General features: G+C 49.3%; 8 protein-coding genes across 8 annotated transcripts in view; 4 read left to right on the top strand and 4 right to left on the bottom strand.

Moving 5' to 3' along the window:
- The window catches only part of Aud_005864 (ankyrin repeat domain-containing protein), a gene marked incomplete at both ends in the record, with an annotated part of 4,229 nt that extends 1,754 nt beyond the window's left edge, over window positions 1-2,475 (bottom strand). Inside the window, one exon of the mRNA XM_043290780.1 lies at window positions 111-2,475. Within this exon, the coding sequence (XP_043146715.1) occupies window positions 111-2,475 (2,365 nt within the window). The remainder of the gene's footprint in view (window positions 1-110) is intronic.
- A 2,131-nt stretch (window positions 2,476-4,606) lies between these two features.
- On the top strand, window positions 4,607-5,152 carry Aud_005863 (Hsp20/alpha crystallin family protein; the record flags this gene model as incomplete). Its single annotated transcript, XM_043290779.1, has 1 exon — window positions 4,607-5,152. The coding sequence occupies one exon, from the start codon at window positions 4,607-4,609 to the stop codon at window positions 5,150-5,152; it is 546 nt and encodes a 181-aa protein (XP_043146714.1).
- Window positions 5,153-9,992: 4,840 nt separating this feature from the next.
- On the top strand, window positions 9,993-11,404 carry Aud_005862 (NAD(P)-dependent oxidoreductase; the record flags this gene model as incomplete). Its single annotated transcript, XM_043290778.1, has 3 exons — window positions 9,993-10,248; window positions 10,306-10,799; window positions 10,847-11,404. The coding sequence occupies 3 exons, from the start codon at window positions 9,993-9,995 to the stop codon at window positions 11,402-11,404; spliced, it is 1,308 nt and encodes a 435-aa protein (XP_043146713.1).
- A 249-nt stretch (window positions 11,405-11,653) lies between these two features.
- Aud_005861 (class II fructose-bisphosphate aldolase) lies at window positions 11,654-12,520 on the top strand (the record flags this gene model as incomplete). The annotated part of the gene is made up of 1 exon (XM_043290777.1): window positions 11,654-12,520. One exon carries the CDS (start codon window positions 11,654-11,656, stop codon window positions 12,518-12,520), a length of 867 nt encoding a protein of 288 aa, XP_043146712.1.
- Window positions 12,521-13,605: 1,085 nt separating this feature from the next.
- On the top strand, window positions 13,606-14,530 carry Aud_005860 (uncharacterized protein; the record flags this gene model as incomplete). Its single annotated transcript, XM_043290776.1, has 3 exons — window positions 13,606-13,706; window positions 13,752-13,806; window positions 14,372-14,530. 3 exons carry the CDS (start codon window positions 13,606-13,608, stop codon window positions 14,528-14,530), a joined length of 315 nt encoding a protein of 104 aa, XP_043146711.1.
- Window positions 14,531-14,784: 254 nt separating this feature from the next.
- Aud_005859 (uncharacterized protein) lies at window positions 14,785-15,915 on the bottom strand (the record flags this gene model as incomplete). Its single annotated transcript, XM_043290775.1, has 1 exon — window positions 14,785-15,915. The coding sequence occupies one exon, from the start codon at window positions 15,913-15,915 to the stop codon at window positions 14,785-14,787; it is 1,131 nt and encodes a 376-aa protein (XP_043146710.1).
- A 2,901-nt stretch (window positions 15,916-18,816) lies between these two features.
- Window positions 18,817-20,094, bottom strand: Aud_005858 (uncharacterized protein; the record flags this gene model as incomplete). Its single annotated transcript, XM_043290774.1, has 2 exons — window positions 18,817-19,999; window positions 20,048-20,094. 2 exons carry the CDS (start codon window positions 20,092-20,094, stop codon window positions 18,817-18,819), a joined length of 1,230 nt encoding a protein of 409 aa, XP_043146709.1.
- A 587-nt stretch (window positions 20,095-20,681) lies between these two features.
- Window positions 20,682-24,659, bottom strand: Aud_005857 (uncharacterized protein; the record flags this gene model as incomplete). The annotated part of the gene is made up of 2 exons (XM_043290773.1): window positions 20,682-24,512; window positions 24,573-24,659. The coding sequence occupies 2 exons, from the start codon at window positions 24,657-24,659 to the stop codon at window positions 20,682-20,684; spliced, it is 3,918 nt and encodes a 1,305-aa protein (XP_043146708.1).
- Between the last annotated feature and the right edge of the window lie 2,570 nt (window positions 24,660-27,229).

Raw genomic sequence — 27,229 nt, 5'->3', positions numbered from 1 at the left:
TGCTGCCTCGATATTAGCTCCCTTGTCGAGCAGCAGTGCCGCGACAGTCTCATGCCCATTCTTGGCAGCGCAGACTAGTGGAGTTTGACCATAATCATCTGCTGCCTCACAATTTGCACCCTTCTCGAGAAGCAGTGAAACGACAGACTCATGCCCTTCTTGCGCAGCACAGTGTAGTGGTGTGTGACCGTAACGATCCTTTGCTTCAATTTTGGCACCCTTCTCAAGCAACAGTTTTGCAGCAGTGTAATTCCCCTCTAGAGCAGCCCAGCATAGTGGGGTTCGGCCAGTCCCTTCCTCTGCCTCAATTGTGGCGCTCGTTTCAAGCAGCAGATTAATCACGGCTGAAAGGCCATTCTGTATCGCAAACAACATTGGTGACCAGTTCTCCTTCGAGCTCGAAAAGTCAATGTCAGTGCCGTTGCCATCTAACAGCTTGTGTAGCACACGTTGGCGGTTGATTGCTATACAGTGTATGGGCGTTAGCCGACCCTTGTCTGCAAAGGGGCTGGTTTCGCCTTCGCTGGAGGAAAGCTCCACAATCCCAAGGTGTCCATGTCCATTTAATACTGCAAACTGTTGCGGCATCCAGCCGTACATATCCTTAGCCTTGCTATTTGCACCTTGTCTGACCAGCAAGTGCATCATGTTCTTGTGACCATTCATAGCGGCAAAATGCAAAGGATTCCAACCCACTATGCTGTCTGTCACGTTGACATCGGCGCCGCTCTTGATAAGGAGCTCGGCTAAGTCTTCATCTCCGCTCTCAGCTGCACAATGCAACGGCACCCAACCAATCTTGCTATCTTTGACATTGACTTTGGCCCCTTCCCTTAACAGCAATTCAACCACCGCTTTGTGCCCATTCATTGTTGCATAATGTAGAGGCGTGAGACTGTTGTGACCCTCCGCGTTGACAGGAATTTTCTTCTCGATGAGGAGCCGGACGATAGATTCAAAACCCATTCGCGCAGCGATGTGTAGTGCAGTATTTCCGTAATTGTCTTTCGCTGTCACATCGCTATGTTGGTCTAGCAACGATCTCACAACCGATGCGGAGCCTCCCCAGGAGGCGAGGTACAGTGCTGTCTGACCATTGTGGCACCGTGCCTCCGTATCAACGTTGCTGGCCAACAATGATTCAACGCACCGCTTATCCCCTCGTTCGGCTGCAAGATGAAGCAGGCGTCGTCCAAGACAATCAGGGATCTCCAGATCGACTCTACCCATCATCTCTGAGAAAGCCGGGTAATACTCTCCTCTCCATACTGCGTGCTTCAAATTCTCGACGTCCAAGGCATGGTCCGATCGCTCGTCTTGATGATATTTGGAGAGATTTGTACACTCCGCGTCTCTGGCACTCCTATCCTGTCCAGGGTGGCGCATCAGTCCATCATCACCCTGAATGCCACATATTGTCACATCTTCTTCTATCCAGTCGTCGGTACTCCATGCTCTCAGCTCCTGACGGAAGTACAGAGCACCAAGATATTGATAGCGCGCCCAATGCCTTTCTCTCACCAGCAGAGCCCTTTGGACTGGTTCTGTGCCGCATTTGGTTAGGAGCCGACATCGTCTAGGGCATTTCAAGACATCTTGGAGCTGCCTTGTTATCAGAGGGTGAGAGCTATGCCATATGCAATTCTTTTCAAGCCCTGCTTCTACATAATGACGGCTAATGCGCCACTTCCCTCGGATATCGTTTCCGAGGATCTTTAGGCGGACCTCTGAAGATCTTTCCAACGGCATCTTGAACAGGCTAGTAGGACACCAGCTGAATTCATCGGACATCGTTGCAGCATTATGAAAAAGATTCTCAGGGCAAAGCTCACCTAATTTTTTTAGAATACTCCTGTATGTCTTCTGTTGCCGTTCCTCTGGCTCAATGCCCACCAGAAGAGCTGAGATGACCGCCATGTCCTTAGGCCAAGAAGTAAATCGAGGGCGCAATACAGTTAGGAGATCGTTCAATGACGTGAACTCCTTCCGAAGATTCCTGATCATGCGTGACGCTTTGATGCGCGGGACATTGATCTCATCTGCCTTTGCAAGTATCTCTTCGTCCAGATCCTTTATAACAGGACCATAACGTCCTTTGAAGATGACCTTGACCTTGCGCGACTTTGCTAGCTCTAGGGCTGTCCAACCTCGACTGAACCAGGGTGACATAAGGATGCCGAAGCATGCGGTTTCAGGGTCCCAGTCCCAGTTCCGAAGAAAGCAATCGTGTACTAATGTAATCCGGGCATCCTGGTAGTTTGTCTGGATTTTCTGGATAGCTTTGTTGCGTGCGGCCTTAGCACGTGGAATGCAAAGGGCGTCCCACCAGATTCCCTCGCATTGGAAGTGCTCTGCGATGGCTCGGAAATATAAGTAGAGACATTCATTGACTTCCCCATCACGCCAAGCTCCGGTGCCAGTTCCGTCTGACCAGACGTGAGAAACTGCCATATATGGTCGAGGAGGTTCTAGCATAGCGTTTCCAGCCAAATTCCAGACCGTTGATTTCCCGCTACAGGCAGCTTTTTCCAGTATCCTTCTTGAAAAGCTACCCCACAGTGGCAAACAGCCGCCCCCCTTGCATTCATGTCGTTGTTGTACCGCTGTGAAATCGCGCTGGGAGTATTCACAGAAATCAAATGTGCAGAGCTCGTGGTTGGAGCTCTCGTGTCCCTGATGCTTAAATATAGATGAGGGCAATAAATTTGGCAAGTCCTCCCCTGCTACAGCCCATACGCGATTTGGACAGAGTTTGAACTCCGTTGTTGCTCTCTGAAAGGCTTTCAGGAGTTCTTCGCTATCAGAACTCATCACTGAGGATAGCGCTGGCCGCGGTGTTTACAAGACCCAAAGGCTTCTAAAAGCAATCCAGACCGGGAAGTAGAGCTTAAGCGAGATGATGTTTTGTTTTTCTAGAATTGGCTTCTGCTACTGCGCTGACGAGATATACAGCTTACTTTTTGCCCAACTCACTGGGCACGTCCGTATTGGAATGAGGGGGAGGGGTAGACTAGCACGCGGTTCTGCAAGGCTGTCACCTTCCACTCCCATCTTTATTTTTTCTTTGTTTCAAAAGAGGAGTCCGCACCTCTGATAGTGGCTGGCTGCATTATGCACCGTCATCAGGGAGCACGAATCTTTAAGTGCTCTTCATCGCTTACGACTCTGATTCGCTGTCAGTCACTATAGTCTGATGGTGCATTCTTACTGAAGGGTTGGGCATTAGCCCGATGAAGCCACAGCGGTAAGGTGGATGGAACCCCGAAACCCGTAGGATCCGATCCAATCGATCCATCCAAACCAAGCCATCCATTATTGCGGGCTTGAAAAGCCGTTTGGAGTCCATGCAAACCACCTGAAGTCACCCAAAGCCTTCCGCAGGACGGATTCATCTTCCTGTCCTGCTCGGACGGTCGAGGTTGTGTTGGCATACCTTGTTCGAAGACATGCTTCGACTGTTTGGACTTGCTGAACTGCTTCCATGAGGCGGAGAGATCATCCCAAGAGACGTACTCCTTGTGTGCCCACACGAGGGATTGGTAGTCCTCGAGTTCTTATCGGACACTGGTACTCTCATCAAAAGCTTAAATAAATTGCGCGGCGCAGTTGCTGCTCAGCTCTCACAGAGTGATTTAATTCACGATCTGCACCTTAAGCAGCCATGCCAGATCAGAGAGCGGATAAAAACTGCGTACGATAACCGTTTGCCCTTGCCGTCATTAGTTACATTGATATACCTTCTTCAGGTTGCGAACGAAAGCCTCCGCGCTAGCGAGATTTGTTGGCACCAAGCCGTCTGTGGCAACCATGTCACCTCAACATTGACTTCAAACAAATTGTCTGCTGAATTCTGCGCGCTGAGGGCAGAAGGATCTCCATCAACCCCAAGGCCCATGGATTTCAACCGCGCGTTCAAATTACCAGTGATAACCCTTATATCATCCTCGCATGAGACCTCCTGCGTATCTAGATGTGTCATGCTTACTGCAAAGATAGATAATTAGAATATTACACACCAGGATGAATAATGGGTACGAGGACAATAAAAGGCAGAATCAACTCAAATGTAGAGCTAGGGTCTCATGATCATCGTCAACTGTCAATCGCCACATCTAGAATGATCATGGTCCATTTCAGCTACGGCTTGCCGATATGGCTAAATTGAGTTTCGCGGTCGCAGCTCCCCGCTTAGAGCGCTTTGATGGTCCAACAGAATCCCTTAGGACAATAATTTTTAAGACTGTCCGGATGTATGCATTAGCCAACGAAGACACCCCTTGGGCCCGTGGAATAGAGACAGTGGGATAATCAGCTGTCCATAGTCACGTGGCATCTAACGGCTGGAATCCCATGGAACAAATGATGTCTTAACCAATGCGTTCTGCTGTCTCAGTACGCCACAGAATACCATATCATACGCGTATAGATCGATTATCTGCGGTACAGCGACCATGTACTTTCTAGAGGCTTCCGGAGAGCCACGATTCAAACTTTGACGATGAAATACAATAATGACGTTTATACGCTTCCATGAAGGTATATATACAAGACATAGTTATATGCTATCTTCAGATGACAAAGACGACACCAAAAACCAGAGATCAAGATGTATGCCCGCAGACTTTTGAACACCCCGCTTAGACACTTCGCTACGCGTCCTTCAGTTATCCGCTCTCTGCGGCCGCGCCAGCCATGGCAAACCAGGACAATGTCTTTGATGCAAAGGAATCCTGGCGCTGGCTTTCCCTCCTTGTCTCGAGCTCTTAATGACCTTGAGTCCTTCCTAAACCGTTCAGCGGGCAGCCATGATGTGCTGGGTCACTCTCCTCGGTTTGACGTCCGCGAGACGAAAGACAACTACCGTCTCGACGGAGAGCTTCCGGGAGTGGACAAGAAGGACATTGAGATTGAACTGAGCGACGACAACATCCTTACCATCAAGGGGCGTTCTGAGCGAGAGTCAACATCAGAAGACCCCGAACAATCCTGGTGGTGTTCTGAGCGTTCGGTGGGAGAGTTTAGACGTTCGTTTCGGTTTCCCAACGCTGTGGACCGCGATGGTATCGATGCAAGTTTGAAGGACGGTGTCCTCTCGATTACCATCCCGAAAACGGCCGAATCCACTGTGAGCAAACGTATCGACATTAAGTGAGTGTGGTGTAACGCAACGGAGTCGTGTCGCATGTCTGTGCTTGATGTATAGTCTTGCAGATCTGCTACTTGCTTGATTGTTTGTATACGTGGGCTATGGGTAAGGGAATATGTCTGGAAAAAACTTGGCTCTTTATTATGTCTTTCATTGCGAAGCTCAAAAATCTCTTAATATGTAAACATGATGCTCCGCAGTAGACATTGCCTTAGGATGAAGTATTACAAAGTGGATCATATACTTGTTTGCAGGGTATCGTCATTCTTTTTCGCTGAAAAAGCACCCGATGCGTGGGTGGGTCCTCCTGTAAAGCTGTATCGTTTGCGTTCGTAAAGGGAGTTGTTCTCCTGGACTTTGAGTCGCGAGCAGCGATATGTACTCTCGAGTTTCCAATTCATAATCCTACGTTCTGAGCCTTGCCTTCATGCTCCGCGAGAACAACGACACAAGTGGATTGTCGCAGGGAACGGGCGGGGTCTGTCACTTTAGCCGGCATCATTGTCCAGACGGCTATATAATGGTCAAGAGAAGGAGATTAGAGCCTCGAAGGGCTCCTTAGATCGTAACCTTGGCGGATAGGACGTTGGCCGGAATATTCCGAGTCAGTCACTCTTTCCATTGAGTGGACTCTAGTGGAATGCCTTCTCGACTTTTCGGGAAAAGAATAAACAAGAGTAGCAGGATGTAGATCCGCAGAAATGTCCTCGTCAATATTGTGTAGTCCTTCATCCGTGTTCAAGGTTAACTCTTGCATCGAGGCCTTTCCGCCTTGCTCGTCTCATGTAAGAGATATATTCGATAGCAGACGAACATCTATGTCGCAGTAGATGGACGACTGTATCCATGCCATCTCGTTCTCCTCAGAGCTCTGCAACATGCAGACGCGGTGCCCATCCATCTCGATTCGGCCTTTCATCCGAGACTGGCTTATTGCGACCATTTCTCAATGACGACGGTGTTGACGTGCACAGCCAATCCAATCCGCCAGACATCTTTGTTCTTAAGTAGATGTGGATATGACCTTCTTGGCTCTGCATCAGATGCCAGAGCCATGAATGCCTGTAATGGGAATTGGCGCAGGAAGGACCATGGGAAATGTCGACACTAACAGAAGTTCAGCCTGCTCAGGTGGTGTCGACATATCCATGATGATTCGATAATCTTCTCACGCGCTCGCAGATCTCCGCAGACCGGGTATACTCTCTGAACGCTCCAAACTCCATGTGCTCTCCGAGCTCGCATCCGATATTGCTGGAGTAAACTCGGATCGCCATTGTGTCCTGCGCTCTCCTGTCTCGAAATCCGTCAAATCAGCCTGATACTGTGGTTCGTTCTCATCAGTAGGACATTGCCAAACGGACTGTATACTGGTCGGTTAGCATCTGCACCGACCATGCATGGCGCTCAACTTCGAGCAAAAGCGTACTTACATGATAGTAAGTAGTCACAAGAACTGCGACCATAAGGAAGGGACTTTATCCGTTGGTCCACTTCCTGTGCACGGCTAGCACTCGATTGCTAGAGCCGAGTTTCAGTGGACTGTAGTGCCACGTAAACCATTCTTGGATACAGTCACGGATCCATATCGGCATAACTCTGATTCGCAAGGCGCAGCTCTTAGTGTTGTAGCTTTCTCACAGGATGGGTGAGACAAGGCAGACCAGACACAGAAGGTAGTGCACTACCATACTGAGCCGGGATCAACCCATCGATAAACAAAAGAATAGAAGGCCATATGCCTGAGAGCTATCACAGTGGAAGTCACCCCTGGTTGGTGATGTTGCTGTCGACAGCTGACCAAATGCAAGGCCGTACGGGGAGAGGCGCGTGCAATCAAATGTGCCCGTGGGTGAAGATGAGAGTATAGCACTCGCAAATAATGGAGACTGTTCTCAATTGGAACAAATCCGTGGTGTACGAACCAGGAACTAATATGAAAGTTGATCATTCATATCCACGAGGCTGGCTGCTTGACCCAATCCTGTCTGATCTCCAGGTTATATACGGAACGCACCGCTGAGGCCTTTCCTCAGCCGAGAGCATGGTGTGTAGAGCAAAGGAACGGGGTCAACGAAACGAAGACGGCATGAAAACGCAAGAGACACATTTCCCCAATTTGATATGGTCGCGCTTGACCGCTGAGGTATCGCACAGAGGATCTCGAACTTCGGCTTTGAAGTCCAGTGTGCGTGATCTACACTCTGGTCTCGATTCAACCGGCTATTGAAGATATACTTGCTTGTAGTCGGTGATCATAGGCGATGATCATAGCCGGTGAATCTGTTCCCTCAACGAATGCAGGCTGGGCAGCAAACCAAGCAACGTAACCATCGTCCCGACTGAAAACGACAACAGATCCCGCTCCTACAGAGCAAGCTCCACCAGTTTCGATAGAGAACAAAGAAATCCGCGATTCAAATGGTTACCTGCCTTGCAGATATCTCGATGTGAGGGCAGAATGTACCCCGTAACTTGATTTTCATGTTCCAGGCATGAAATGTTTGAGAAGTATTGTCAACTTTGCGCTGCTCTCTGATTGAGCGCAGTGTTAGCTCCGAGGCTGTATGAACTGTTGTGGCTTCACTGTGAAGTGGAACACGACAGGGATGTAAGAACGAGTGCCTCCCAAGACCCAAGACGAATATCACTTGAGGATGATCTCCTCACGTTGAGAAGGTGATACATAAAGATTCCCTTTTCACCAACGTCAGAAATAATGGGTGCTGGTCGGTCAGGATTCAGAGAGCTCAGCAGAGCTGTCAAAACAGTCTTCAAATCTGCTTGTTATAACCGTCATGACTCTGTGAGTCTTCCTTGGAATTCTTGAGCACCAATGAAGTGTTTTACCTCGACGTTCCGAACCGCTCGTTTCGGGGACATTTTCGAGGGCAATGATGAAGGACTGCATAGCAGCCGTCCAAGAAACATAACCGCACTCCCTGCATTCGCGTAGCAGAGCGGTAGTCCGGTCATTCTCTGAGTTGGTCGAAGATATGAAGACCAACTAGGAATTGGTCGTTTTACTCACAATGTATGCCATATTCCCAGGCAGTTCAACTTTCAGAGGACTGGGTCCCTTGATGCAGAGCATCTCATCTGCCAAAGTCCGCCTGCCAGTTGGCGAAGGATACCAAATGACTCCTTTGTATCTTGAGCTTTCTCCGATATACTTTGGATAAGGGAGCCCCAAGAATCGATTGGGTTAGACAGCGAAGAACATGTCATACATTTCGGGACCGTATTCGAATGGTGGGCAGTACTGCCCTTGGCATTGGGATATGTCGTTCCCGTTCAGCCTGGGCTCTCGGGCAATTCTTTGTTGTTCGGACATCTTTCATTCAGCTTTTGCGAACGCTCTCCGGCCAATGTTTTCAATCCCCAATTGTACAAGTAAATGTTAAATTGTCTTTGGAACGGGGGCAAGTCCTCGGCTGCGGACCGCATGTGGCGCAGCGAGACAAAGCTCGTAGTGCCATAGAAATTCTTTGCTGAATGGCGCCGAGGAAAGTGAAACATCAAATGATGATCGGGGTGATCGCGGGTAGTCGGAAACAGAGACTTTTGCTTCTTTGCACTGCGCCGTCTGCCTGGGGCCTTCTTCCGCTGATCACTGCTGTGGGCTTTCGGGCGAAGCACCTTCTATCGTCTCCCAGGAGGAGGCAATTCCTGCCACTGCAAGTTGTTTTTTTTTCTGAAGAGGCGATGCCACTGTCGTCGGTTAACATCAGATTTTGTTGGCTCTATCGGATAGACTCACCTAAGTTGTCCTTGTGGAAAATAGCTTCAGCTGGCAAATGTCCTGTTCGTCTGGCACCTGCTAGACGCTACCTCCTCGACCTCTTCGAAAACATATGGTGGAGGCGTATTTTGCCACGGCTCGGCGTCGATTTCCAGCGGTACCGATTGATGCTCCGCCCCTGCTTCGGCGCATTCTGTTGCCTGTTTAGTCGACGATTTAGAATTGCAAGCTCAAAAACATACCTTTTGTTTCGCAACTCTGTGAGTTGATTGCAACCCTGTTGGAGCCAGCATTGGCTCGTTTACGAGGCCAGGCGCCCAAGTTGTTGGGTATAGCCAGGTAATCGGCATGTGGCAATTGCCCATCCTCTTCAATGCGACGGCCCCCAGGGAGTAACGACAGGGGGCTGGCTCGCGGATTGCAATGTCACCTCGCGCGGGGATGAGTTCTCTGCAGACGACTGAAGTGACCAAGCGGGTCGTGTAAGCGGTCAAGTAGCCTTKTTGCTACGAGTCGCTGAGCGTACACATCTCAACGGGGTGATGGTAAGGTCACTCATCCCTGAGGGCCCTAACTGAGGGGATAGTAACATGGAACTGAAGGAAGAGGTATTTTATAAGTAGGTGTGGATATGACTTTCTTGGACTTCCAAAGACAATTTAGAACTGCCTGATGGTGAGAATGTGACGATGAGAAGAAGAAGATGCCTTGAGGGGGAGAGAAGGGGCTATATATCTTGTTCTTGAAGTCCTGAAACGTGAATCTATTCGCGTATTCTCGCTTACTTTTGCCTACGTGAATATTCGCAGGTCAATCGCGTGAATCTCATGCCACTTTCTCTAACTCCGTCACTATTCTTTGCCATGATTCTACAATAGTCGAATCGTGAATAATCACTCCGCCATCACTGCTGAGCCTGGATGAGTGTATCTCGGAGCAACTCCGACAGCCGTCATTCATCCCACTCTCCCCCCACTGCTTGCTTGGACCTTGGCCCCGCGCTTTATAAACACCACGATCTCGTCGGACTGGAGAATCAAAGTAATCACTAATTCAATCCTACATTCAGACTTGTAAATACAGAAAAAGAGCAGATCAATCGAAATGTCCAAACCTACCATCGGCTTCGTCGGCCTAGGCGCCATGGGCTTCGGCATGGCCGCCAACCTGGTGCGCGAAGGATATCCCGTTGTCGGCTTCGACGTCTTCCCCGCCTCGGTGCAGCGATTCCAGTCTCAGGGAGGAATTCCCGCCTCGTCGCTTCGGGAGTCGGCAGAGGGGAAGGACTTTTACATTTGCATGGTCGCCTCGGCGCCGCAGGTCCAGTCTGTTCTTTTCGGGGAGGACGGTGTTGTACAATGTACGTAACGTCCATTTACTTTACCGTGAGGAGCAAAGCTGACACTGAGATGTATAGACCTCCCGAAGAACGCCACCCTCCTCCTCTGCTCCACAGTCCCCGCTTTCTACGCACAGTCCGTAGCTGCGGAGCTGCAGTCCCGCGGCCGTGCGGATATCCGCTTCATTGACTGTCCCGTGTCCGGGGGTGCCAAGCGCGCAGCCGACGGGACCTTGTCCATCATGGCGGGTGCGTCGGAGGAGGCGCTGAACAGCGGTCGCGAGATCCTGCAGGTGATGTCTGATTCGAACAAGCTGTATCTGGTCCCCGGCGGCGTCGGGGCCGGCAGCAACATGAAAATGGTGCATCAGGTGCTGGCGGGGATCCATATCCTGGGCGCCAGTGAGGCGATGGGGTTCGCGGCGCAGCTGGGGCTCGATGCGAAGACGGCCGCTGAGAAAATCATTGGTTCCGAGGCGTGGACGTGGATGCATGAGAACCGGCTGCAGCGGATGGTGGAGGAGGATTGGAACCCCGGAGCCAGTGCGCTGACGATTATTCTCAAGGATGTGGTATGTTGCCTGTACGGAGTGTTTTCTACGAATACTGACTGTCTTAGGGTATTATCACCACTTCTGCCCGCCAGCACCACTTCCCGACACCTCTGTGCTCGACTGCCGAACAAGTCTACCTCTCGGCACTGCTGCAGGGCTACGGCCCTAAAGACGACTCTGCCATGGTCCGCCAGTACTATCCCAAACCTCTCGCCGACGTGGCCTGCACCGCAGAGGATCCTTCAGCTGCCCTCCAGCTTGTCCTCGATCTGATGCTGGGAGTCAACCTCGTGGCAGCCGCAGAGGCTATTGCGTTTGCGCGGTATCTGAACGTCGATCTCGCGATGTTCCACCGACTAGTCAGCGACGCGGCTGGCGCAAGCAAAGTGTTTATTCACAAGGGTTTGGAGATGATCGAGGGGAGAATTGGAGACAAGGCGCCAGAAGGGTCACAAACGCTCGATGAAGCCGTATTGCAGATGGAGAAGGTGGTGCAAAAGGCGAGGGACCTGCATTGCCCGCTGCATCTGGGGAATGCGGCGTTGGAAAAGTTGCTGACGGCAAGGAGACACGGACTCGGAGGGGAAGCGAGCACGAGCGTGATCAAGATGTTTGGCCAGTGACTGTATTCAGACCTCTCTATGTAATGCCTTCAATTAATGCCTCTTAATTATCCCCTGAATTGCGCGGGATGCCAAATGCGCATTGACGTCAGTCGGACCAACTCCGTGCAGAGAGTGGGGGAGCCATCCTCCAGAGTAAACAACCCCATATATATAAAGCCATATACCCCGATTGAACCTACAGTTCTGTACTGAAATCCTTACTCACCCGCATCTTCCTCTTCTCTTCGCCTAAATTCTATCGCAAAAATGGCCTCCAAAATGGCCTCCAACCGCGCCCTCTCCATCCTCGACCACGCCGCCTCAAACCACTATGGCGTGCCCGCCATGTGCTGCTACAACCTCGAGGGCATCCTGGCCACCGTCCGCGCCGCAGAAGCCAAGCGCTCCCCGGCCATGATCCTCCTCTTCCCTTGGGCCATCCACTACGCCGACGGCCTGCTCGTCCACGCCGCCGCCGAAGCAGCCCGCAAAGCGTCCGTCCCCATCGCCGTACATATGGACCACGCGCAAACCCCCGAGATCATCCGCTACGCCGCAGACCTAGGCGGCTTCGACGGCATCATGGTGGACATGAGCCACTACGAGAAGGAAGAAAATCTACGGCTTACGCGGGAGCTGGTGGAATACTGCCACGAGCGCGGGATTGCGACGGAGGCAGAGCCCGGGCGGATCGAGGGCGGGGAGGACGGGGTTGCGGACACGGCTGACCTGGAGGGACTGCTGACGACTCCAGAAGAGAGCCGCGAGTTTGCGGATACGGGGATTGACTGGCTGGCTCCTGCTTTTGGGAACGTGCATGGCGAGTATGGGCCGCGGGGGATCCGGCTGGAGTATGATCGGTTGAAGAGCATTCAGGACGCGGTTGGGGACAGGGTCAGGCTGGTGCTACATGGAGCAGATCCGTTCACGCCAGAGATCTTTGCCAAGTGTATTGAGTGTGGGGTGTCCAAGGTGAATATCAACAAGGTGTTGAATAATGAGTATGTACGGGTGCAGCGCGAGAAATCGGGGCGGGCGCCCTTGACGGCTGTGCTGGAGGAGGCGACGAATGAGATGCAGAAGGCTGTAGAGAGGTGTATGGATATGCTGGGGTCTACGGGGAAGGCTGCTTAATGCTATCAGTATTATTATTATTTCATAGACCTGCGATATTCCTTCTTTGCCATTGCTCTTTCAACAATGAAATAAATAATTTTAACCCCACGTTTCCCCGCATCTCGGCCGAGGACCGACTCGGCAGTCCTCCGTCTCTGTATGCCGCGCTCAGTCTCGGGGCAAACGCCGAGATATGTCCACCGCAACCGCGTGGTGACCCTATCAATATACCTCTAGTGTTCAATCAAATGAGGAGATTGGTATGCTGAAGACACTGCTTTATCCCTGATGTCTGAATAATCCCTCTTAAGTATCGATATAATGGTCAACGGCTGCCCTAGGAATTCCAATATTTGAGAAAGTGCCAACTTGTGGAGAGTTATTGCGCACACTATGAAGGTGTCTCAACTTTCTCAAGTCACAAGTGTTGAGAAAGTTGAACATAGCATGATGAGTGTGGCTCAGAAACCGTTAAGAACTGTTCATCTTGGCTCCAGCCTCCACCATATCGAAGACGTCGCGCCAGCCATATTACAAACCAGATTCGGTGCCATCTACCGGAGGGCCCGACGTTCATGAAGCGATGTCACTTTTGACCTTGCCCACGCCGCCACGCGCCATTGCGCAAAGACATTCGATTTGGGCCTTGATCTATCATCGGGCATGAATACTTTTCGAAAGCCGAGTTCGGCGGGTTTCAACGATTATTTGATAATCTTTGAACCAGAAAGTCTGTATCCACCTAATCATGGCTAGGAGGGAACGCTTGTACATATCACCAAGAAGGAGCTCCATAGTATGTTGCAGTCTGTAAGTAGCACGCTTTCGCTATGTCCATTTTCCAATCACAGCCTAGTACTAGGGTACCCTAGTTTAGAGTGGGCAGGACCCACTGATGCACCCAGAAGGCTTAGAAACGGGCACAAGCTTAGGTCCATTATTTACATAATAGCTCAGCAGCCAGATGACTGATAAATTCTGGACTCGTTCGATCTTAACTCGTGCCTTCTGTTTTAAGCAGTGTGCATTGATTCAATCTATATATCGAGAAACGACTACATTTCCATCTTTAATAAGCCCGAAAATCCATCCAATCTCACCCAATGCCGTCTCCCCGAAAGGAAAAAGCTACAGCCCTCTCCTCTTACATCGGCTTTCCCGAGCACCTGATGCAAAAGGCCGGATTCTACAAGCATCCCTTTTTGTAAGTCAAATACCATATCTGGCTGCCCCGATTGACTTGCCGTAGATTCCTCGTATCTGTTGCCGTATTCCACTTGATCTACTACCGGACCTGCCAGCTCGTATGTGCGGTGGATACGTGCTATCTGCACACCTTATTTTCTCGGCTTCCTCTGTTTCTCTTTTTACTGTCTTTTGGTCTATCGCGGAGAACGGCGAGATGAGATGCTTCGGAATGCCGGAATATCGTCAGTAATAGAGAAGTAGCAAGTTGATGGCAGCAGTTGGGTATGGAATATAGTCAGATAGTCGGCGCGAATTGGATATATAGTTCGGTCTGTACTTAGGTAAACACTATCTGAGAGACAGCAAGCTTGTTGATTACTTCGGACCATATGTTTTCTATATGCCCAGAAATCTTCAATTGTAGAGACAGCACTTCAGTATATATTAGTCATTTAGTGCTAGAAATAGTTATATATAATAAGCTTAATCCAATAAACCATGTCACACTTTCAGTATATATGATTAACGCAGACTACCCTATAAGTATTCATATTTTACTAAAACAGGGATATTTTGTAGAGTTATTACGGAAAATGCTAGAACCGTAGGTAACTAATTAGTCATGCGTGATGATGAACACTCCTTTCAACCATTTACCTCGACTAATCGACGTTTATACAGGACTTGGACTTGGCTACCCAGAGCAGAGTTCTCGCTGCGATCGTTACGGCCATTGATCGGACTTATATACTCTGCATTGTGGCTGGTGCAATCGCCCTGCTTGCGACATTTGGTATGACATGGGAGCGGTTGTTCATCAACGCTACGGCTGCTGCATGAGGAGGCTCAAGATATGGTTCATATGGCCTGAAGCCGCTAAGGTAATATCATTAATTTAATTTAATTTCTTCTCTTCCGTTGGTCTCTAGAGTCTTTTGGGACCGCATGCGGAGCCCTATTTTACAAGGATCCAACTGCCCTTGAGAAAGTATATTGCTGCAATGTCTCCATCAGCACCTCCTTTGGATCCATGTTGAACGGGCGGGATGTAAGTCTTTGGACCAAAGCCACTAAGCTGACCCCTCGAGATGTACTCAATAAACCCAAGGCAATATTCTCCATCTAACGATCCTCTTGTACTCCTTCCAGTCCTCACCGTACTTCTTAGCGCACATGACATCGTCTCGACGTTCGCGGTGGATTAACAAGATTCCAAAGTAGAGCACGTAGAAGTAGGTGAAGATCACGCCCCAACCAGCCGCCGGTCCTTGAATAGCCACCCGCCCATCCAGCATAGGAACGGCCGGGGAGGCATCAGGTAATGCACTGCCCACCGATAAAATCATGTAGCCTGCGAATCCTGTCGGCAGGCTGAATGGTAGCGCCTGCAACCAGTCCCCAAAGTAGTTGATGTGTCTAGAGACACCCCACCATCCGGCCGTGAGGAGCCGCGTTCCCCGTTTGGTTTGAATATAGGATAGATTAGCCACGGCTGGGCTGTTCGGCTGTGTTCGGAAAGCGTGCTTTTGGTTATTGGCGGCCTTGAAGATATAGATGCCTAGCGCAAATACAGCACTCACAGCCGCGATCCGCGGCCAGCCAAGATGTACAGGGTAGGCTGAGAGGTAGCGGCACTGAGTCGAGTAAAGGAATGGTACCCAGACAAGATCACCGAATGAGAGCATGAAGCCCATGCCGTCGGTGGTGATATCCATCATCGTTAGAATGCTGGATTCATTATATTGGCTGCTCAGAACGTAATATGCTTGTACAGCTGTCGTGAAGACGATGCTGTCAGAGATGTAGCCATAGTTGCGATACTGCTTGGCTAGAAGGGCAAGATCAAGCAGGATCCACCCGGTCAGACCAGGGCAGACTTCGCACCAGGTCTTGATGTCGACTTCCCCGAAGAACGGCAGAGTGACGCGAGGGTTCAGCTCACGGCCAATGAAGAAGTCGTAGATCGGATTACTCGTGGCACCTCCAGCAGCTAACTCTCGAAGGTCCCGGTTGGGATAATTAGTGTCCACAGTAAAACTGTAGATGTAAAGAAAGGCAGAGAGTGCATATGCAATTAAGATGTTCGCTGTCAAAAGCTGCACATAGTTGTCGGTGATGTAAGACCAGACGGGGAAGTCGATGCCTTGAAAGTAGGTCCCTGCAGCACAGATGGCTAGAGTAACCACACTTGCAGAGAATGCTTGGGAATTCTTAGCTCTGGCCATGTACAGAAGAGTGCGTGATAGAGTGTATATTTACCATTAAAGTGGTATGACAGTGGACGGCCATGGTGCATCAGTTTAGTGCCATAGACTTGTCTCGCAGGAAGAATTCTCCAGAGAAGTAGCCCCCAAATATAGTAGGCAAGAGTAATAAATGTCACCTCCCAGCTGAAGAAATTGGCCATAGTGGCGCTAAGTAGTCCTGTGTCTGCTTTCACCTTTTCCCAGGAGAGCGAGCGAATATGTAGAAGAGATGGTATTGGGCAACCAGCGACATCATTACAAGCAAAAGCAAAGATGTACAGCAGCAATGGCAAGCCAATGGTGATGGCTGCGGCACCCAGGCTGTATGAGGTTAAGATGTTAGCTTTGATTTGAATGAAGATGACATTTCCTTACGGCCCGCCGAACTCATATTCGGTGCGCATTTGAGATCGTTTCCACCGAGAATTGATTTACTTCAGGGATGGCTGAGAGGACGCGAATCCCTTTCGAAAACAGCTCTTGGACGTGGATCGTATCATGTAATCACTAACCATGCCCTTGGCCAATGAAACACGGCTGTCAAAAGTACTTTGTATCCTTTTTATGGAATAGCGCGCGTGCAACAGAGAGATTGCCTTGGCTCTTGTATGATCTAAGGTATCTAGGCTGTGCCTGTAGACAAAAGGCAGAGAAGATGCCATTGAGATGATGGTATTCAAGTGGTTATCCTTTAATAAAGGTTTAAGTAAATATGAAGTATTTCTCAATGCAAGTACGCATGGACTCTTTTTCAGGCATATGTGCCATATATAAAATTGCTTAAACTAAGCTATATTTCTCTCCAGCATGCAAAAATAGCCACATTCATTGACAAAAGCCATATTCAGCTTCGACTTTCCACTGGAATGTTCCAATATAAGATATCTTATACGCAGACTCTAGGGGCCCTGGAGGATTTTCACAAAGCTTGAGGAGAATGGTATCTGTATACGGGCCATGAGAAAAGATGGCCACACAGGAGTTAAAACTTGCTGCTATTACATAGAAGAGCATTCTACGTCGAATTTGCCAACGGCATCTTTTAGATACTAATTTGGGTCCAGGTGTGTATGCCTAACAACGTGAGAATGTTGCCGTGGAAGCCCACACAAGACCATTAGAACTTCATTGAGGAGCTCTATCCGAATGTCGCATCAGACATGGTACATAGCAGGGATGCTAGTATGTGTATAATACCACTCTCCGAACGATTGCAGGTTATTTCGAGCTCCGAAGTCACATGGGACGGTGTGTCTCCTGGTCCCTTACTAGAAAAATCCCAATGGTATCTGTGGAGTAACTGCTCAACCGAGGCCTGACTTTCTCGGACATCTCTAAGTGTACAGTGTTGTGCAGCTGCGTTAGAGAGTACGTTGTCGTTTGAAGCAGAGAATCGAGTTTATATTGATGAAAATGGAATGAATATGTCGAGATCGCAAAGGGCTGTAGGCAGTAGCATAGCCCGTGGACAGGCGGTGGTGAGAGGCTGAGCGGCGGTTCAATGCGGGCTATTTCAGCGCTAACGATGCCATCATATAGAGAGGTACTATAGCTACCTAGTTCATTTAATTTATCACCCCCTCTGGTTGCCTTTATAAGTGGAATTCTAGGGCCGCCGCATCTTGGCATTCTTGCACCTTGGGCTTTATATAAGCTATGCGCCTTTTGTTTTTCAGTTCTGGTCTTATTTTCCCTTTTATTCTCAACAACCCTGAGTTAAATCCGAACACTCCTACAAATACTGTGTATTAAGCTTATGCTTCCTATCTAGCTAACCAAGGGAGTTGATGCCACTTGGTTTGCACATTCTATACAGTTTCTTAACTTCCCCTCACAACATAATATGCCACCTCCAGAGATACCTGAATTCTGGTGGCGTTTTTCGCTTCCAGAGCCACCTCTATGGTGGCGTGTGTATGCATACCTCAGAAAAGGTTCTCCAAAAAGCTTTACTGATTTATTTAGTATCTTGCTGATTCTCGCCGTCGGTTCATTTCTTCCCCAGATATTGCTCATCTGGAGAAAACAAACCATCAATGGGATCTCGTCGCTGAACGTCTTGTTGAACTTGATTCTCGCCACTGAGCATCTCACCATCTATATTTTCGGACTATTTGTTCTGGATGAACGAGAGCCCAGAATCTTTCTGCATTTACCCCCTAGCGCAGGGGACAGGTTTAGTGTGTGGCAATGTGCTGTGGTCACGATCCTTTTTTTGGCACTGTGAGATCCAATCCTAAAGTCCAGAAGCAACCTGGGTAGATGCTCATATTTGTCCTCCTAGATTCAGCCAAATTCTGGCCTATAGCAACCGGAGGATTTTCTTAGTTGCCACTTATACCAGCTTTCTCCTTATCTCGATCGTTCCTCTGATGATTATCAATTCCATCCCGCCGGCCGACTATCAAGCTCAAAGATTTTGGTCGGCAATTTTTTACTTCGTGCACTGCATCTACATTTACCCAATTCTCACAGCGCTAGGCGTTCTGGGAATCTTCTGTCAAGCTCGTGAGATTTTGATTGCACCCTTTCCCAATGCGCTGAGTTTGCAGGGTCTGGCTGTGCAAGCGGTTGTCTTTACGCTCGTCTCGGTGACATGGATACCAAGTCTTCCATTTCCGTATGAGAAACTGGAGGGTCATTACGACTGGACTACTTTTACTGTGTGGTACGGGACTGTTGGTTTCATCATCTTTGACAGTTTTGTCTTCGCCCTCGGCCAGACAGTGCTTCTGTTACTGGCCTTGCATCGCTCGTCTTCAAGCAAAGCCACTATACAACGGGGGACCGAGACAGAGCCTCTTTTGGGGCATCCCGCAGAGATATGAATCTCCAGATATCACCATCGCTTTCAAATTCGATGCCTTGTAAGCAAGAACCTCATTCAACCATTGTAAACTCGACCCAGTTACTAGCCGGCACCACAAGCCCAGGCCGACCCCCATTATCTTTCGGATCGCGGACAAGGTATTCAATCCCCACCACAGTATTTTCATGATCTCGAAAGTGTCCCCAATCCCACCAGTCAAGCTGCGTACCCTTAAACCTGTACCGGAATTCATCACCAGGCGCTGCATCCTTCGGGAAATGAGTCACCTCCCGCGTGAATGACCACGACTCACCAGGCAGCAGGGCCGCAAATTCATCCTTGTCGTTGCGGCCAACATTAACCGGGACGATCTCGGAAAATTGGTACATGTGGTACGTAAAGATGACCGGAATTTCAACTGAGCTCCAGTCGTCGTCACCTTTTCTTCTAAAGTAAAGCCTGAAACCATAGTCGCGATCATCGATCCATTTGAATATGAAAGTATGAAATGTGACCGGCTTTTCATCTAAGCCGTCTGGAGCAGCATCATACGAGAGTGTCATTGTGACCGGGTAGCGTAGTCGACCGTCTGGATTGCGATCTTTCATCGATAGCGTAGCAGGTCCTGCGATGGTGAGGCTGAAGACTGGGGCGCCACTCTTCCTGGCAGATGCCAACATCGGCGCGGGCGAAGGCGGCAATGGGGGTATCTCTTCTTCTATATCGGTTTCAACATAGTTAATGTGCAGTAGCTGTTCTGGCCCGCCTGGTAGGACCACTGCGGGGGACTTGGGGCCGAGGATGCGGCCGTTGTGCTGCGCTAATGTGCCCCAGTCCCACAAAGAGATTTGTCCGCCTATCCAGCGGATTTTGTAATCGTATTCTGGTTTGAGGGAATTGAAGTAGACAGACGGCAGGTCCAGCTCCCAAGAGACGCTGGTGCCTGGGTACAGTTGTTTGAAGCACGGGTCGGACTGGGATACGTTCCTTGGGTGGAGGGATTTTGCCCGCAGCTGGTTAGAGTCGACTTGAACGGGCCCCAGGTCCTCCGTGAAGTCATGATTAGAACGGACTAGCATTATACCCGGCTGGCCAAATGCATCCTCAATAGGGTCCCAATGGATGATGCATGGTTGTGTATGGGGATCATCTTCATCCCGCGTGATTCTGATGATGAGGGAGTATGACGTATCATAATAAGGGTCGACATATGATTTTCCTTCCAAAGTAAGAGTAAGACGTGGAGTCGCAAATCTGTCTGGCTTAGCTTTTTGTTGCATAGATCGTCAGGGAGCATCATACGATGTGTCTGCGTCAGAAGATCTCACGAAAGACGAGAGCTGACCCATTTGTGCTGGAGTCAAATGAAGTAAGTGGTGTGCGTGTGGGTAGGCGGTAGTTGGATGGACTGGGCCACTGGGGACTGGGGGCTGGGGCCTTCGAGGCAGGTATTTATACGAATCATCGTGTGCGCTAAGATAGTCCCTGTCACATGACGGGTAGTCCCCTGTCAACTGTCCTCTCATGGGCCCCCTGTAGCTAGTAGTAGCCTAGTAAGGAATAGGTGAACTGCCCGTGGAGTCAGAGATTGATCAGTATCAAGGGGTTGTGGTTGATTCGAAGCATTAAAGTTTAAGGAGAAGGTTGGTGCATCGCTGAGGTTCTGATGTGGCTCACTTGATTACTTATTACGTTGTCTGATAGTTTGAGCCTAGGAGGAGGCGTGGAAGAGAAGGTACACTTGCTTGCATGCTTCCAGCTATCATGAGGGTACCAGTACAAGAGGAGCAAACTATTTGGACAAGGGAAATCGGATTAAGCTGGCGAGAGGAAGAATGAAATATTTGACAACAGACCAGACAGAGAAGAAAAAAAAGGAAAAAGAAAGAGAGAGAGAGGGAGGAGTCTGGACAAGAGTGCTGGCGATCCCAGTTGCTTAATTGTCCATTATAGCATCAATCTTTTGTAGGATAGCATCACGGTAAAGTCCCATTCCAGGACTCCGTGGGTGGAAAGTTTTGATCTGTCGAGTAGGAGACCAGTCGGAGACATGCTGCGAGTTCACATTCCCATCTTTGATGGCCTGGGTCGCATTGTTGTACGACCAAGCTACTGGTCCATTCGGGTCCTGGTTGATCGCAATAGAAGCCAGACACAGGAATTTTTCATATGGGTCTGGATCCGAGCCTATTGCTTGCTGGCAATTTGACGCCTCTGGAAGGTTGACCCCAGTCTGCATAAGGGAGGCAATATCCACAGGATCGGACGATGTGACAGCGGTGTTGTCTAGAGGAAAATCGGTCCAGCCGCTCAAAAAGAAGTAGGTGTTTGGAGCGCTGGCGTCGGGCTCATGAATCCCTTGCTCACACCAGCGGTGGCTGTCAAAGTTCGATTGGACGTCAACATAGTGAACATTGGTGGATCCTAACTCGGAATTGGCATCTTGAACGGCAGCTTCAATCAAGTTGTTGAGCTGACCGACCAGGCCGTTCAGTTCCGTACGTAGCGACGTGGTAAGGTAAACGATCCGATCCGCGAACCCATCGCTAGGAGGATTATAACCAGCCCACAAGTAATGGAAGGTGCTCTGGTCACAGTCGGTGGTGTCATGATTGAAGAATCCAGTGTAACCAGTGACAATGAGAGCAAAGTCATGGTCTTCTGCCTTGTTCAGGATACTCTTGTAGAGAGTTTTGAGCTTAAAGCGCAGGCCACTTTCTCCCTCGTCATTCATCAAAGCGCGAGCTTTATCCTTTGCAGCCGTGCAATGGGCGCGATTCCACGATGAGGGCATCCACGTAAGCGGAGTTACAATGCAGTACCAAACGATGTCCGAGAAACCAAGATCATTTCCTCCCATAGTCAATGTACCCAGGTTTGCAGGGGATGAACCCGTCCATTCCCCGATCTGACGTTGGAGGCCAATTGTCGTGTCACCAGAGCAGACCTTCTTCTCAATAGACAGTGTATCGTCTCCCAGATGCCGATGAATCAGATCACCATAATTATTTCCACCAACACGGCATTTGTCCCTTGTCGTCTCGGCGGTACCCATGCCCGCGGCGAAAGAATCACCAAACGAAACCAGGCCGTTGATCTCAAATCCGCTTCCTGAGTCAAACATAATGTCATCGTGCCGTACACACCCAGCTCTAGCGGACAGCCCAGAAACAGCTCTTGCAGACACAGGAGTGGGCGGGTAGAGCGGGATTTGTCTCCCCGTCTCGTGGCTGAAGAAAATGCCAGCCGCAATCACAGCCCATGTATCTGCATTTTGTGCGGAAAAGTCGGCATTACACACCCCATCCTTCGTAGGGTCTTTACTATCTGCACAAAGATTTCCCTTGAGACCCTTGTAGGCCTGACATCCTCGGTCGAAAGTACCCTCGGCAAGGAGTTTGCAGCTTTCCCATCCGTACGCGTAATCTTGGGTTTTAAGTCCCGACGTTGTTTTCATCGCGTACTTCGAATGTGTCATTTCATGAAGAAGGACGGATGCTCTTGTATGGTGTGCATCGATAATGCTTGCCGGGGGATGCGCATACTTATCAGTTGTGGCTGTAATACCAGGATCCGAAAAGAAACGGGGACAGATATTCACTGTGAATTTTCCGGGGTTCATGTGGGCGATATCCGGGTTCTGTGCTTTCTTACATGGATCTGCATTAAAGTCACAAGTGATCTTGAGCTCATAGCTAGGGCCCGAATTGCCCGACGAGCCATCCAGCATCGATGCAACTCTCTGGTAGACGCCAGATGCCTGTTGGGCAAAACCCTGCCGATTTCGGACGCCTTGCGAGAAGAATGTATCGTAGAAGCCGTACGACTGCAGGTTGTCTTGTGCTGTTTGTGCCATGAGAATTGCGAATCTGAATTCCAACAGAATCATCATTTTTTGGGTGTCGCCGCAGATAGCTGCACCCTGGCCACCCCACCTCAAGATCGGCTTGATATTCGCAACTGCAAGTTCATCCTTGTACATGCATGTCTCCGGTGGGCAATACCCTCGGCTGCAGGTGAAATCGCAGAGATTATTCAGCACGTCTGACATGCCGGCAGCCGCCATTCCAGCTCCCTTGGTCTGGGGAGGGGGCTCAACGAGGGCCCCTGTTTTGGTGCACTTGCACAGATTGATAGGACAATAGCCGAAACCGCAGGCGTAGGAGCACAAACCAATGGAGCTGCCATTACCGGTGCCTTCGGTGCACGCAGGAGGCAGAAAGTCTGACACTGTTGGGACCGGCATGGGATGCTCCTGGGTGTCGCACGTCTTAGATGGACAGTGGCCATAATTGCAGGCAAAGCTGCATAGACCCAGGTAGTTTGCATCCCTGCCTTCTGCAGGGTATCCAATGACCCCTGTTGCATTAGGCTTCGTGCGTGGAACTCCCATTTGTTCACAGGTACATGCTCCAACTGGGCAGTAGCCATAAGAGCATGTAAAGTTGCATAGATCATTGAAATCATATGCTCCTTTGCCTCGGATACATGCTTGATCTTTGAGCGCAACCCCTGTATTCCCTTCCGTGCCCATGCCTGTTCCGGTGAAACTGCCTACCCAAGCATTATAGTTGTTAAATCCCTCCTCACATCGATTAGATATCTCAAGGCCTACAGCACTGCCAATCTCGCTATCACCTCTGTAAAGCTCGACACCGACCTTACCCGGGTAAAATGGCACACTGCCAAAGAAGATCCCAGTTCCAATCTCAGCATCTGGCCGTGTTTCCCATTTAACATATCCGTGGTCGCCCCCAGCATAAACACGTACAGCATGATTGCCATTAGATAGCAGCGCCATGACATATACACGATCTTCCAGAGCACTTGCTGGCTCAAACTCAATCTGCAGCTGGGAGGCTGTATTCACTGTCGTACCCCCAGTGAAGCAAGCAGACACTGGGTGGGGCCGATACCAAAAGACCACAGTATCATGGTCAATACCGGCCTGGCCATTCTTGTAAAGATCAATCAGGAAAGGTAGGACATCACGCCAACCGTCATGGGGATAGTCCGATGCGTAGTTATATATTGATTTGCCGATGTCGAAGGCAGCCATGGCTTTCCCGTAGAGCGGGCCAATATAATGCGATTCACCGTAGTCATTCCAGGAAATAATCTCAACAAATTCAGGCATTGGATCAAGACCCAAGAGTTCTTGCCATCGATCAAACCAGAGCCTATCACCCTTCCAAAGCCAGTTCTTGTTGTAACCCATAAGATTGGTGTAGAACCAAGGAGAGATTGCCATCATATAGGGCTTTCCTTTCAAATATTGAATATAGGATGCATCAGTATAGGTATCCATTGTCTGATTGCCCCATGGCCAAGCAGACCAGCTGAATAGTCCATCAGCCACACCATTTGCTAATGCTGCAGCTGGCTTAGCACCAACAGAGGACCAGTCTGGGATGAAGAAACAGCCTGTCTGTGCCTTGATATCCACCCAGTCCTCTGCATTGCCAGGACCTTCAAAGGTAGAGACAAAAGGCTTCCCTTTATACTGGAAATAAGCACCGTTGGAGCCATACTGCTGTATCATGTGGATGACTGTATCCTGGCTCCATGGCCCATTCCCGGCGTAGTCAAATGAAAAGAAGAGCTTAAAGCCCACAGAATTAGCGGCATTGAAGGCCATCTCAAGGGAAGGGTCGTTGGTGCTGTCCTTCCACGCCATGTTCATGGCAAAGGCATCAATATGGGCATCTTTGGCTAATTTCATGTCCCACTCCCAGTCAGCGGCTGTGTAATTCTGGGAGTTGGTGACCTATCAACGCATTCTTAGTGTTTTGGCCCATTAGATCTGAGGTTGACAGAGTGACAATACCATGAAATGTGCAAATACAGCTTTTGCATGTACCAGGCGGATGACCTGACTGGCCACCACGAGGGCGAGCCATGTGGAATAGATCATCGTCTAAGGACTTGGGGACGAATTTGGCAGAGAGTACAGAGAGTCAACCGACATTTTGGAGGGGACATCTTGCTTAAATATTTGACTCAACTGCTTCATGGCTTCAAATTTCCCACATCAGGTCCCACTATGCGCCGCCCTGGAAGAAAGGAAGACGGAAGCAGAGTGTGGTCGTTAGCTTCAAGGCGAGTCCACAAATTGCAATATGTCCGTCGCATCCTCGCCGAGGTGCATACAGAACCCATTAAACATCCGATATCAGACCCTCGTCCCCCTCCTCCGTAACCAAACAGAACATTTTGTGTAATGGAGCTCCCTATGTTGCTTGTTAGTTAATTTAGCTTTGTGATAGCATGGTCTGCCCCACTGTCTCATTCTAACTCCGTAAGCGTAAGTAACATTGTCTTTTGCCAGGCCGAGGAAGCAATCTGAAAGTATCATAGACCGTAGACCCAATGAGGCTATTGCAACTAGGCGGCGAGCAATAAATGCATCCTTTCCGCAGATTTTCAAGGGTCGTCTGGTGCGCACCGGACCCGGCATACCATCGAAGTTGACGGGGCAGAAATATGAATGGACCATTGCCGGCGCAAGGCCATGCGATTCATTACCATTGCCCTCCTCCGAGGAGTTTATGCAGGTTCCGCTGGCGCAGCATCAGTTGATTGGTGTGTTCGGATGCACTTAGATACGAGCGTGCCAAGGGGGCTTGTTCTTAATGAAATTGGGGCACAAGATTACCAATAGTGCGAAATTTCTGCCTAATCATCCAATAAAGGCCAGGATACGCGACTCAGGTGTTCCTGGCACTAAGCAGGGTCCGTCCCATAGCAGATTAACACCATTGGTAGGTCCCGCTCATGAGCACTTGGTAAATGCTTCCTAACGATCTTAGTGCTATTGAGGGATCGCGCTAGTGAGATCTTACACTCTTGACATAGAACTGTACCTATCCGTTAGGAGGAAACACCCAAGTAAAATTAACCATTGACTGACATCTCACTCTCTACTATATGAGGGAATTAATTTATAGATCATATATCGCTATGGGCGTGTTGTAGTATGTCTTATCCATTGGCGGAGAACGTCTGCATATTATAGTATGCCCTATCATTATGCTGGAAATCACGAAATTAGGGCTACAGGTCTATATTGTATTTAGCAATCAACTTATTACTCTATTGTTCTTTTCAACCAACCTTCTACTCGCTGTGCTCAGACATTAAAATTCTTTATCCGAATCATTAGGTACAAATATTCTTTTGCCTCCCAATTTTAGTGATTTTAGTATCCATTAGTCTTATACTACTCTTTGATGACACCTCACCGTCTATCCATCTGCATGAATCCTTTCATCTCATAGCGATAAATGATGGTATAGACGAAGAAAGTAACTTATAAAGTATCATTTGTCTACCGATTATTTGCGCAGAAGCGGCACTTTTGTCTTGACATTTCGATATAGTAGTTGTGGAAAGCCTAATGGATACTTTGAAGGAATCTAGCACAGGGACAATCTCTGTTACGAACCAGGTTCAAGAAGAAAAGCACGCTCTGCAAATAGGTCTCAGATCGGAGCTTTTCCGTCTAGACTCGCCACAACAGACGGTCATCTAAAGGGCTGACTAGTCCTCCGATGCTGGTAGTCCTTAGCTTGTCAATATGTCTGGGGGCTCCGGTTGTTCCCCTTGTAGCAGATTCAGCCCAATTTCATCAAGTAAGAACGGCATAACAACGCCTTTTTCCCGTTGTATCCGAACCACTCGACATGTGGAAATACTCATCGGACTTGAAGAGCAGGTAACCCAGACTCAGGTGAGGATATGGGCGGAGGAAGAAATCCACGTAGTCATAATAGTTCCAATAGTGGTGCCAGGATGTTTTCTACAAATCCTGCGACAATTCCAGCTAATATTTTATTGAGCCCACAGGTACATGATCGTATCTGCGGTGTTAATTCTTTGCAAGGTATCATGATGTTAATTTGGAGAAATCTGCGCAATATAGTAGGGAATGCCTAACCAGGCTAGCGGCAAATACCCTGGATTCAAAGTAAATCTAAGGTAATCTCCCGCCAACACCAATCATCGTTTGAGTTCCATCTCATAACTGCGAGAAATGTCTCATGCCGCTTGCATTTGGGCTGAGCTTGTCCTGATGAAGATATAGTCCACAGAGGGAATCCTCCAACTTAAAAAAACGGCCCACAGGTTTACTCTGTGCTGATTGGGCCGCCATTTAGCCGAACTGCAAGATTAAGCAAACTGTCCAAGACACTCGGAATGCGATATCATTGGCTGACTGAGGACCCCGTATAAGCGTCCAAATTTGGGGCTAAAGTATATGTACTGATCGTTAAAAATCTGTGTAGTTTTCTACTCAGGCTAGTGGTAAGTACACTATCTTAGATTGGATCTAGACCTGTGCTACCTCGGAATACCTCACTCCTAACCATCTAGCACGCCAGGGGTTTGTTCACCAGGGCCAGTAGCTACAGCCTCGCAATTTCCGAGCCTTCGGCCGCTACGCTTCCCTCGGAACAACGACATCTCCAGACCTGGCCACTTGCT

Source organism: Aspergillus udagawae (assembly GCF_001078395.1).
Source record: "Aspergillus udagawae IFM 46973 DNA, scaffold_4, whole genome shotgun sequence".
NCBI lineage: Eukaryota > Fungi > Ascomycota > Eurotiomycetes > Eurotiales > Aspergillaceae > Aspergillus > Aspergillus udagawae.
Note: the sequence above shows the minus strand (reverse complement) of the source record. Positions and strands in the feature narration are given on the sequence as shown.